At 36.7% G+C, this 12,581-nt stretch overlaps 1 protein-coding gene across 5 annotated transcripts in view; it reads right to left on the bottom strand.

Moving 5' to 3' along the window:
- Positions 1–12,581, bottom strand: part of LOC121876079 (E3 ubiquitin-protein transferase MAEA-like) — a 28,634-nt gene that overhangs the window by 8,259 nt on the left and 7,794 nt on the right. For all 5 annotated transcript variants that reach the window (XM_042380995.1, XM_042380994.1, XM_042380997.1 and 2 more), the window contains exons 3-6: positions 9,397–9,582; positions 6,387–6,566; positions 1,998–2,221; positions 110–201 (exon numbers count right to left, since the gene is read on the bottom strand). In XM_042380995.1, coding sequence (XP_042236929.1) covers positions 110–201; positions 1,998–2,221; positions 6,387–6,566; positions 9,397–9,582 — 682 coding nt within the window. The remainder of the gene's footprint in view (positions 1–109; positions 202–1,997; positions 2,222–6,386; positions 6,567–9,396; positions 9,583–12,581) is intronic.

The following is a 12,581-nucleotide window of genomic DNA, read 5'->3' as shown; positions in this document are numbered from 1 at the left end:
CCTGTTGTAACTCTATGAGTATCCATTGATATACAGTACCTTACTTAAAAAACATCTCAACTAATGACTTAATTATTAAAAAAAATTAATATCTTGAAACAGAGCTTACCTGTGTTGGCTGGGAAAGCAATGAGTGCCATACATCGTTGTATGGAGGGCAAATGCCCAGGTTCTTGTCCTGTAAAGTGCTTTCTTGCATGCCTGAAAGCACAAGTATCATCAAAACCATAGTAAACTGAGTAAATCAATTCATCATAATACTGATTACAAGCTTTGATTTGTTCCTCTTTGTCTATCTATTTATACCAAACTAAATTCACAACTGCAAGCATCATAAGAAAATAGCTAAGAATCCTAACTTTCAATAATTTTTTCCTTCATAAAAGACATCGGTTTGTCTCCCTTTGTTGGGATGCTTTAGAGTAAAGATAAAGGGCACCGTGAGAGCTCCTTAATTTCCACAGATGTGTATCTGGTACTGGCTACTCCATCAAAGTAAGAGAATGCTCTTGAATCAACAAGGAGATTAGGCTCTGTTTGTGATTTATTTGCTTTCTCATCAAATCATGGATCAGTCATCTGTTTTCATTGATCAGTCATTTTGAGTTTCCTTCAGACTCATCTAAGTAAAGCTACAATCTCTGGATGGTTCACTGATCCATTTATAACTTTAAAATCTTTTAGAACTTGAGATACAATGATGAGCTGGGTCATTAAGTTTTTCAAGAGGATTATTTTGAGTTTCTTTAGTTACCTAATTACCTCTTTGGTGTCACCTTGAGTGAGAAAACAGTTGGTTAATTTTGAGGAAACTGGCATGTGTCATTTGAGGATCCAGGCAGGCAGGTAAACAGTCTTTCCCATGAAATTTTGCTTGTTTAATTGAATAGAATTTAATTATTTATATTTTCATACAGTAAAAAACTAAGGTCATTAAACCATTTTTTGTCTAACTTATCACTCATTAAGCAAGACCATACTGCAGGTATAATGTTAGTGTATGTATTGGATTATGCGTGCTTAAACAGAAGAGTGTGTCTGCATATGTGCATCTATTCAATTCAGGTACAGAACATGTATATTTTTTTAATGTAGCCAACAAGATATATTAATGAGTACTGTATTTGTGTACATAGGATTGACAGTGTGTGTGTGTGTGTGACTGTACATAGGAGTACAGTACGTGTTTGTGTGTCTATGGCATACAAGTACAGCATGTGTTTGTGGCTTTATGTAAAAATGTGCATTTATGTGTCCAAATGTAAGATTATATGCTTAGATTATATGCTTGTGTGTCAATGTATTGTATATTCTTATGCAATAGTATGTATGATTTACCTTAGACTAGGTTTTGATTAATTAACAGCTGATCAGTGTACAGGATGCACCACAAACTGTCTTGGCTGGGAATCACACCAGTAAAGAGGTCATGTATAAATTGTATCGCTATAAAGGTCGTACTGGTTATAATTAACAGTATAGGTATTATATTAATTCACCATTGTGTTTGACTCTTTTGTAGTTTTAAAGACCTTTCCTCTATATCTAAAACTCTCTTCATAATTCACAACCAGACATTACTGTTGGATTTTACTGTAATGCAGTAAGAGGTTTAGTGCAGTGTACATGATTTAGTTTAGAGTTGATTCTAATTTACAACACAAGATATCTGCACACCTCACCATGGGACAACTTAAGTCATTTCTGTCATGGAAACAGTGTTGGTGTGAAATGCTAGTACAGTATTATAAAAATGTCCTGCATTCATTTGCCATATTAATGTAAATTATGCAATATAAAAGTGCATAATAATGATATTAAACAGTTTGAATTTTTTTATGTTTACAGGACACACACCAATGATTCATACATATAAGATTTCTATCTATATCATTTATTTATTCACTTATACAGTATTACCTTTTCTGTAAGAAGTATTTCTCATTCATCTTATCATGTATGTTTAATCCAAGGCTATTAACTTTTCATTCACTCACCTGATAGCTTCCATTCGACGATCACTCTTGATAAGTTCAATGAACTCTTGCATCCGCACATTGAACTCCAGGGAGGAGTTGAGCTTTCTTAACTTGCTCTTGTTATCATGGCACCAGGAAAGGCACTTGCTTGTGTCACGGCAACCTAATGACTGCTCCACCTCTCTTGCAACCAGGAACACATCCAAGTTCGTAAGCCCTTCTATACTACGTGAACTTGCTAACTGTAATATTCATGACAAAAGAAAATTAATTAAGTTATTCACTAGTATAGAAAAAAAGACATGCTGCCTTGACAATAGAAGGAATTTATTGGTATATATGGAAGTTCGTATTTGTGTGTATGATGTCGACAAGGTATGACAGAAACAAGGTCTGGTAACCACAAGGTATGGTGACCACAAGGTGTGATGGCCACAAGGTATGACAGTTACAAGGTATGACAGCCACAAGGTATGATGGCCACAAGGTGTGATGGCCACAAGGTATGACAGTCACAAAGTATGACAGCCACAAGGTATGACAGTCACAAGGTATGACAGCCACAAGGTATGACAGCCACAAGGTATGATGGCCACAAGGTATGGTGGCCAAAAGGTATGATGGCCACAAGGTATGATGGCCACAAGGTATGACAGCCACAAAGTATGACAGCCACAAGGTATGACAGTCACAAGGTATGACAGCCACAAGGTATGACAGCCACAAGGTATGATGGCCACAAGGTATGGTGGCCAAAAGGTATGATGGCCACAAGGTATGATGGCCACATGGTGTTGTAACCTTAAGGTATGATGGCCAGGTAATGGACAAAACCCCTCAGTTAAAGTGTAAAGTAGGACAACCCCCCCCCACCCCCTCTGTGAAAATTTAATAAAATCATAAATTACCCCGGTATATTCTCTGGTGGGAATATACTGTTTTTGTGAACTTTGTAGTATTTAAAAATAAAAATAATCTACCATCTGAGTTGAAATTAATCTCATTTGCATACGAAATGGTATAAACATAACTTAAGACTGTTACATTAATGACCTGACTGGTTTCTGCCAACTACCTGAATCCACAAATCCCTGTCCAACCCTCTGGCCATGATACATGAATGACCTAATTTAATGTGGAAAACTTAGTGGACTATTTCAATATCACACATGTGTCAAGCACCAGCTCTACCTGATGGAGTAATTCCCCCAGTATGCCTTAGAAGGATTCCTCTCCTGTTTCCATCACAGTTATGGAAGGTCCACCAGGCAACTGCTGATGGAGAGAATCAGACCCATGTCTGGACTTTGTGAATGCGAGAAAGACCTTGGAGGAGCTTCTGAAAGGCATAGGCCACAGCATTGTGCTATATTTGTTTGGTGACTTAGGCTAGACACTGTAGGTTGATCCTTTTATAATGTTAATTTTTATGGTTAATATGTGCTCCTGTATAATAATTATATATTAATAATGCTAGTGCTGTATAATACTCATGTATAATGGATTCTTTATTAAAATCTTATGGTATAAAGTTATTGTAAGTGTGAAAATAGCACATTTTATCAGATTTTCATTTCCGGGTCTGGAACGCTGACCCACAAATTTTCCACGTATTATTTTATTGCATTTAATTTTAATGATGCTCTTTTCTTTTCCCTTGACAGTGATTTGATGTTGTGAATAGAGAATTTAATCATGGATACACGGCAAGACGATGAGTATGTCAGAATGTTATTGGGCACCGTACCCCAAGAAGAAGAAAAGGAAATAAAGGGCTGCAAACTGCCAACTAATAGGCAGGTCTTACTATGTCTGTTAGCAAACCTTCGGGATATGCATTGGGCCCAGGCTTTATCTGCCACCATTGACAATGTGCTTTTGCATTACCAGAAGGCGAATATCCCGACCATTACAGGCAAGAACAATATTGGCCGGGTGATTAAAACTTACTATGACAAAGACTACATGATGCTTATGAAAAAGAATGAGGATAGAAGACGGACTGATGATCCTGGAATTATGAATTCAAAATCAGAATTGAGCATGACGACTACAAGGAGCTGGTAGAGCTTTGTCTGCTGATTGCAACTAAAGAATCCGAGCCAGTGAACTTCACGATGATCTACCCCAGCGCACTTCACAAAGCAAGGTGGATGGCTAAACTGCTCTATACCCTCAAGATCGTTCTTTTGTCAGGCCAGATCAAAGAGCAGTTTCCCAAAGCCAAGGTTGTGACTAAAAGTCAAATCAGCAAGTTAGAACGGTTTTCTGTGTTCACAGTCGCTGTTTATGTCCCATGGTAGATTGTTTACCCCGTTCCAGCAAGTGCGCCACTGAATGACTTGAATTTGGTCGAAACCTTGGCTGAATTTGCCCCATATGACGCCACAATAGTTGACAAAGCACGTGTGGCACTCGGTAGACACACTTGGTACCTAACTGAGGAGTTGGCCCCACTGGCTTTGTTCTCGTCCCAAGTACAAGAAAGGACAAAAGAGGAGATGAGGAAGGCCCTTCTTTGCCATGAAGGCACTGAAGTAACTAAGAGAGTGGGGCTCAATCATGGGGGCTATGGAAAGCCATATCTTCCCCCGTCCCAGAAAGTGGCACTGCCCTGGTGGACCTAATTGGGCCTGACTCAAGCCGGTTCTTCACCATTTTAGGCATGCCCTATCAGTTTCTCCACAGTCCAGCCAGTGAATGGGCGGATCATGACGACTACCTGAACATGAAACGGGTTGTGGACAAGCTTCAGGTCGTCAATGAGGCTGCAGAGCGTGGTGTAAAACTTTGCCATGACTTTCTTAATGTTGCCAGGGATGAGGAGCGCTTTCAAAAAGTCCTTCAAGAAGTTGAAAATGACAGACTCCGCGTTCCTAATCAGCGCAAACGATCATCTGTTTCCAAACAGAAATCATGGTTTCTTGCTCTAGAGAAATAATACCTTGTGAAAATATGATAAAACCATGAGAGAATAAGAATGATTAACTTTTTTGTGTTAGTGATAACAGCTTTTAATTAAGACAGGCAAATGATTTGTGTTAATATCCCTTATGATGGTTGTGTAATCTCATATATAGGCGCGTATGCCGTATAAGCAAAATCGCTATTTTTCAAATTGCTGGTGCTCACTCAAATATGCATGAATCTTCAAAAAATTGCACGTGGGTATTTTTTATGTCAATATGCAGCACCAAAATTTTGAACAGCATTGTAGGACAAAGTTGGGGAAACTGTCACACCCTAATGGTAGCCACAAGGTATGGTGGCCACAAGGTATGATGACAAGGAGGTATGATAGCCACAAGGTATGGTAGCCACAAGGTACGGTAGCCACAAGGTAAACATATAAATCATCAGTTTGCCCTCTATATGACCTAGTTTTATGAGTGCTACCAGAGGCATATAATCTAAGAAAAAGTAGTTTCTAAAATTAATATAATACAGTACAGTAGTCCCTTGATTAACAAACACAATTCATTCCACTGAGTCGTTCGTTAACCAAAAACTTTGTTAACCGAATCTATAATTTCAATGGGATATTGGGTAAATGGTTCCAACTCACAGAAAAAGTATACATACAAAGTACAGTATACCAGTAATAGAATTAACAAAACATAAATATAAACTAAATACAGTACTGTACTGTACAGTATACTGTACAATAATAAATAAAAAACAATAGAATACTGTATTTTAACTTACTTTGAGGTGTATATGTCGTATTCCCAGCAGCTTTGTTTACATATCAAACAGCTGATTGTAGAGGCAGTAGTTGATTACATGCTATATTCTTTACAGAGTGCATTGGTTCTAATGCCTTCTTCATGTTTCATAATAATTTCTGCACTGTATATTATCAATATGTTAACTAAATTTCAGAATGACCAATAATTTGAATGTAAAAATGAAAAATATTCAAGAGACCGACAAACTCGACGTTCACTCCACTGTAAACACAGTTAAACTGAGAAGCGTTGATTCAATCAGCTGATGGGCACATAAAATCTGTTCCCTGTGCTGTCTATATTATCAATATGTTAACTAAATTTTAGAATGACCAATAATTTTAATATAAAAAATGCAAAAATATTCAAGAACACAACTTTCTTGATATTTAATCCCCTGGAAATGAATGTAAACATAGAACCGATTACTGTATTGGCGGACTAGCTGATCAGCTGAAGCGCACAACAAAGCGTGTTTCTCCTGAGGCATTCTTTAATCGAAGTTTTGTTCGTTAATGGAACTGAAAATCCTTATGGGAGCTAATTCGCAAACCGAAATTTTGTTAATCGAACCGTTTGTTAATGGAGGGACCACTGTACAGTAATAATAAGAAAGTACAGTACTGTAGATACTATAAGCATTAGAATTTTCCTCATGTCTTATAGTTTTTCAGTTGACCTTGGTGGCTGTTGAGTAACATCCAGCACGAAGAAGATACTCCACTAACAATCGATCAAGTCTAGTGCGTTTCCATTCTGTTACCACCGAAGGACTGAGTGAATCATGGTCTTTCAGATGATCTACACGACGCTTCACCACACGTCCAGATTCCATCTCCTCCTGGGTAGCTTCTTCTGCCTGTAACATACACAACCTTTTAAGTACATATTTCTTTAATAAATTTATTAATAAGGACCCTGAAACTTGACACAAGTAAGAACTTCCACTACCATTTACAGTAGTTTTCTCGCCAGCTCTTTAGCCTCACATGTGCAGAAGCTATAGATCAAAGTAAATTTCCCACAACTACCATCACAAATTTGGAGATACAGTACAGTATTGACTATATTCTTTCTACAAAAAAAATCTCACACTCAATAGTAGGACACTAAATTTGTTTTTAAGAACTTGAAGGCAATCAATGCCAGTAATTCTAAACAATAACAATACTGTAATCATAACTGAACAGTAAATAGCAATATTAATGAGTTTAATCCAAATTAAAATGTATTGCATTCTCCTTTCTGAAAAATGCCTACAAAGTGTTGGTTCTCTTAAAAAATTCTCTTCTGCCAATTATTACTTCCGGTCAGAGAATTTTTCTTTCCTCCACTATGCATAAAGAATTTTTTGCACTGAAAAGCTGAAATCCCCTGTTGGTAACCCTGTTCCTCCACAAAAAGCAATGTACGTTGGAGCCTCATAATTTTAAACAAACCCACATTTTTTACCACATTTTCACATTTGCTGTAGGGCTATTCTGTGGATAATATATAGAAAACTGTTGCATTCATTTTTGTTTTATGCCCATTATGGTGCTCTAAAATTTTTAAATACTGTATAAAAAAATTAGTAAATATTTTTAGATCACATTTTTTGCCTCTATTCAGTGGTGAAAATCAATTCTTGCACATTATCTTTTTTCTTTTAGTTTTCACTCAAGAAAACAAGTGTGTGGAGCACAGCAATTTCTGAGTACTGTACAGTAATACCCCGATTTGATTTACGCTGTCAATTGAACCCGCAGAGGTCCGCGTAAAACGAGAAACGCGTAAATGGAATTACAGAACATATGGGATTAATTGAAATAGAGACTGGGCCGACTCCCAAACTCCACTTTTTCCGACACAATACCTATGTTCAAGTAAAAATAACATCTTAATTTTATGATGGTATACACACACAATTAATATTTAAGAGAAATACAGTCGCCAAGTTAATGTCCATTCAAATAATGGACTCAACTCCACCCCCCCCCCTCTTCCCACACTTGCTGACTCCTCCCTCTCTGAGAACTGAGAAATGCTTGGGTGAAAACACTAGATTTTAAGGTATACCGGTAGTCATAAATAATACCTCAAACTAAAGTTAGGATAATATAATTGACATTGGTGGATTCCTTGCAAGACCAGGAATATATTGAATATACACGTCATATATTTTGCACAAAAGATAACATATTTGCTCTGAGTAAACAAAATTCTTACATTAGATCTAAAATTTGTATGTCTAATGCAAAATCTATGATGTTTATATTCAAAATGATCATCATATTGTAAGAATTCCAGCAATGTAAATTATATTCTGGCCGGGTAATTTGTATGAATTTTATGAGCTAAAACAAATATCTTCAATAAATAAAAAATATATACTTCACCCAAACAATATCTGTCAATCAAAATACCCCACCTCAGGCTCCCTCCCTCTTCCCACGCACGCTGGGTCCCTCCCTCCCTCCCTACCAGAGAAATGTTTGGGTTAAAACAGTATATTTACATTTTTAGTAATAAATAGTACTTCAGACTAAAGTTAGGATAATATAATTGACATTGCTGGATTCCTTGCAAGACCAGGAATATTTTTAATATACAGTTCATATATTTTGCACAAAAGATAACATATTTGCTTTGAGTAAACAAAATTCTTACATTAGATTTAAAATTTGTATGTCTAATGCAAAATCTATGATGTTTATATTCTAAATGATCATCATATTGTAAGAATTCCAGCAATGTAAATTATATTCTGGCCAGGTAATTTGTATGAATTTTATGATCTAAATAAAAAATTATACTTAACCCGCGTATATGTGTAGATGCACCAGATGCACCGCGTAAAGTGGGAATTCCGGTTCTGGCAGGGTACCGCGTAAATGTAGAAACGCATAAACGAGAACCGCGTAAAGCGGGGTATTACTGTATAGACACCAATTAGACTATGCGTCATTCAAAACTGGCAAACCTTCCAAGCCCTACCAATGCATGAGGGTTATCCCCTACAGCCAGAATAAATGCTGGCTGTAGATTACAAACCCACACATAGGCAAGGTTAGGAAGGTTTGTTAAGGTTTGAATTGCACATAACCTCTAATAAAAATCATTTATGCAAGATATGATTATCATCATTGAAATGGGGGAAAATATCTAGAAATACACCATTTAATTTTAGATATCACAAAAAAAGTCATAGCTTAATATTATCCAATATTGTACAGTAGTTCAGCTGAATTTTTTGATAAATTATTTCAAAATAACCTGGCAGGCACAAAAAAAAAAATTTACCAACAGTTGGGGGAGATCACAAGAACGTGTCATCATAGTACACTAGTGACGTATTGATGGCATAAATATCATAACAGATGCAGGAAATTGTTAAGGTTAAGGTTATTGATACCACAATAAATCAGACTACATTATGATTATAGAAATATAGTATGACTTTGCTCAACTTACTGTATTTTTCATTATTCAGAACAATCAATCAACATGAGACAATAAATTTATGAAAGAATTTTTGAAGGGATGGTCCAAATACAGGTATTTCATTCAAGTTCCAGTAATTTGTCCTGTTTGAAGGAAAGGAAATTTTCTTGAATATGAAATTCACTAAAAAAATTCCTTCCAAGTGACTGTCTATGGAAAGAATGTTTTACGAATACCAACATAAGTACAATACCCTACACCCATACCTTACGCTTGAAGGAAGATAATTTTTCAACAACGCCACCAAGTAAAGATGATATTTGTGAGGCACTGCGGCTGTCTGTGAAGAGGACTCGCTCCAGTTCAGTTACGGCAGAGGTAACATGGCAAACTTCTCGGTCTAAAGTTTTCTGTGCCAGCCGGAATTTCTTGTTCAGCACATCGTATGGTACCTAAAACACACATGAAGTAAAATTATTCTCACCTTCTAATCCAGATGTCTAGTAGAATATGTTAGTCTGTCAGTTGAGAGCCTCTTGACATATGCCTCAATTATTGAAATAAAAATATGCAGCAGGTCCTCGAGTTACGTACCTTACAAACATCCACCAATATGAACGAGGTCCCATAAAGTTTTTTTTTTTTTTTTTACTTGGATCAGCCCACCCAGGCACAGGTGACCAGCCCACATCGGGGCCTGGGAGGAGGAGGAGGAGGAGGAGGAGGAGGAGGAGGAGGAGGAGGAGGAGGGGGGGGGAGATTGAATAAAAAATAAATACAGAAATGAAAAAATAACCAAATCAATAGTGAAAAACGATATACAGTACAGTATAGTGTATTTTGTGGTGTCAATGAAAAAGAAACATTTGAGACCCTGCAGTTGTGTGTAAATGAGGCAGAAAGTCAGATCAGCAACCTGGGACTTGGTCATAATTTTTGTGATGCCATTTGGCAGCAGGGTCTACTACAGTATTAAAAAATACATTACGCTTCCAATATCTTCCCAGGCAGAAGCACCTCCCTGTCCGATAGCTGCCTACTACCTTTACCTGGTGACTTATTTTTTACTTTCATTTACTGTAAATTATCATTCTATTCCTTCTTTTCTCTCAAATTAAGTAATTGTAGATATATATAAGGACTTAGGGCTAGGCTATCATATGCAGTAGTGGGATTTTAAACATTGTCCTATAAGTACGGCATGCACATAGGGTATGTGGTTCGACTTGAGTACATTTTCGACTTAAGAACGTCCGTAGGAGCAGATCCTGTATATAACCTAGGACTGCCTGTATCCAAGAACAATTACTTCCAACAAGAAATAAATATACAACACACCTGTTCCCAAGATAAAATCATTGATTTCTGATGTGGGAGAACATCACTTTACCAGAGCAGCAAAAATCATGGAATAATAAAGCCCATGTCAAAGCAGTATATCACCCTTCTCATTCCACTACTGTACAATACAGTCTCATATACAGTAAATTACTGTACAGGTATTCAACATACAAACAGGCTGACACTCTTTAAAAAATATGAAGAGTTCATCTGACTGCAAATTATATTTAAGTTTCTCTAAAATGCACCCAAAGGCAGCATTACAGTGGTCTTGATACAATATGTTCGTAAAGGTGATATACCTACAGTAGTGTACTTAAATTATAAAATCAGGAGTGAACACATCGCAATACTGTAGTTTTAAATCCAAAAACATTTAAATTTAAGAGGGAATTAGTGAACATTGGTTTGGAAACAGACACGTAGATGAGTGGAATAAGTTATCAAACACCATCATTAACTTGAATTCATTGGGAAATTTCAGATATAAATTGGACAGATATATTGTACAGTATAGGCTGAGTATAGGTCTATAATCTTAGTGCAGTTTCTTATTTAATATGACTATACAGACTGTGCACTAGTGTACTTACAATTATTGAACACACCAAAATACAAACAGTTCTGTAGTTGACCCCCTTCAATAAGCTAAGTCTCCTCCTGTGATATAAAAATCTCCCTTTCCTGTAACTCCACATAGGTGAGATGCCCCATTAAACTCATAATCTTCAACAAACTACAATACCACAGTAGGCAAAAAGGATAAAATATAGGAAATATCAAGCATAACATGCCTCCAGAATCGATTATTATTTTTTTGTTTGAAATTGAAATTGGTTTATCAGGTATATACAATGACACTTTTCATATACTGTACAGTACTGTACTGTACTGTACTGTACTGTACTGTACTGTACTGTACTGTACTGTACTGTATTGTACTGTACTATATCTTCATAAATACAAGACCTAAAACTTAAGATAAACATAAATTAGAAAGCATTACTTATTAAGTTTTCAGGATTTAAGTTACTTAAAAAGCTGTTTGTTATACAGCGACTAAGCAATGAAGCAATGTGTATGACAACCAACCATAGGTCTCAGTGACCAATTGTTCGTTAGTTAAGTTATTTATGTGTACAGTTTTTGGATAATGGTGCCAGGGCTGTGTATCCAGATCTACAAATACCTGAACTGTACTTTCTAAACAATAATTGGCATTGAATTGAGCTGGACGGCAGTACTACTTCAGCACAAATGTTCAGGGCCCAAAACTGTACACCTTTTATTATGCTGTAGGTGCCGGATAACCAGGATTCAACTGTGCTTGGGTTCATACAAAGGAGTGTTAGTTACAAGACTAGCAAGGTTATCCTAAAATTAAACTGTATCTCGAATATGTGAGACCTCACTTGGATTATGCGGTTCAGTTTTGGTCACCATACTATAGAATGGATATTGAATCCCTAGAAATCATTCAGAGGAGGATGACAAGGCTAATCTTGGGCATTAGGAACCTTGAGTACAGAGACAGATTAAAGCATCTGAATTTGCACTCCCTCGAGAGACATAGAGTGAGGGGCGGTATGATTGAGGTGTATAAATGGAAGGTAGGGTTAAATAAAGGTGACATAACAAAGGTTCTTAAACTATCTAACTAGTGAGCTTAATTTAGATTTCGGTGTGAGATAGGTAAACACTAGTTTGGAAATAGAGTACTGTAGTGGATGAGTGGAACAAGTTACTGAATACCCTCATTAACTCCAACAGACTGAGAAGCTTCAAATATAGGTTGGACAGATATATGAGCAATATGGATTGAGTGTAAACGGGGCTGCCTAGTATGGGCCAATAGGCCCATTACAGTTGCTTTCATTCTTATGTTCTAAGTAGTAGCATCACCACTGTACTGTACAGTATTTAGGCAGCATGATAAGGCATTACTGTCATGCTGAGTCAGTGTAACTACCCTGGGCTATAAAGGTGCATAGAAATAAAACATGTTAAATATCCCCCCCAAAAAATATTAATCCACAACTACACTACTGCATGAGAATATTATCATCAAACCTTCACTCTTTAAATAGAGAGTCATTTGACTCACTGAAGC

Source organism: Homarus americanus, unplaced genomic scaffold (assembly GCF_018991925.1).
Source record: "Homarus americanus isolate GMGI-L3 unplaced genomic scaffold, GMGI_Hamer_2.0 scaffold34921, whole genome shotgun sequence".
In the NCBI taxonomy this organism is placed as follows: domain Eukaryota; kingdom Metazoa; phylum Arthropoda; class Malacostraca; order Decapoda; family Nephropidae; genus Homarus; species Homarus americanus.
Note: the sequence above shows the minus strand (reverse complement) of the source record. Positions and strands in the feature narration are given on the sequence as shown.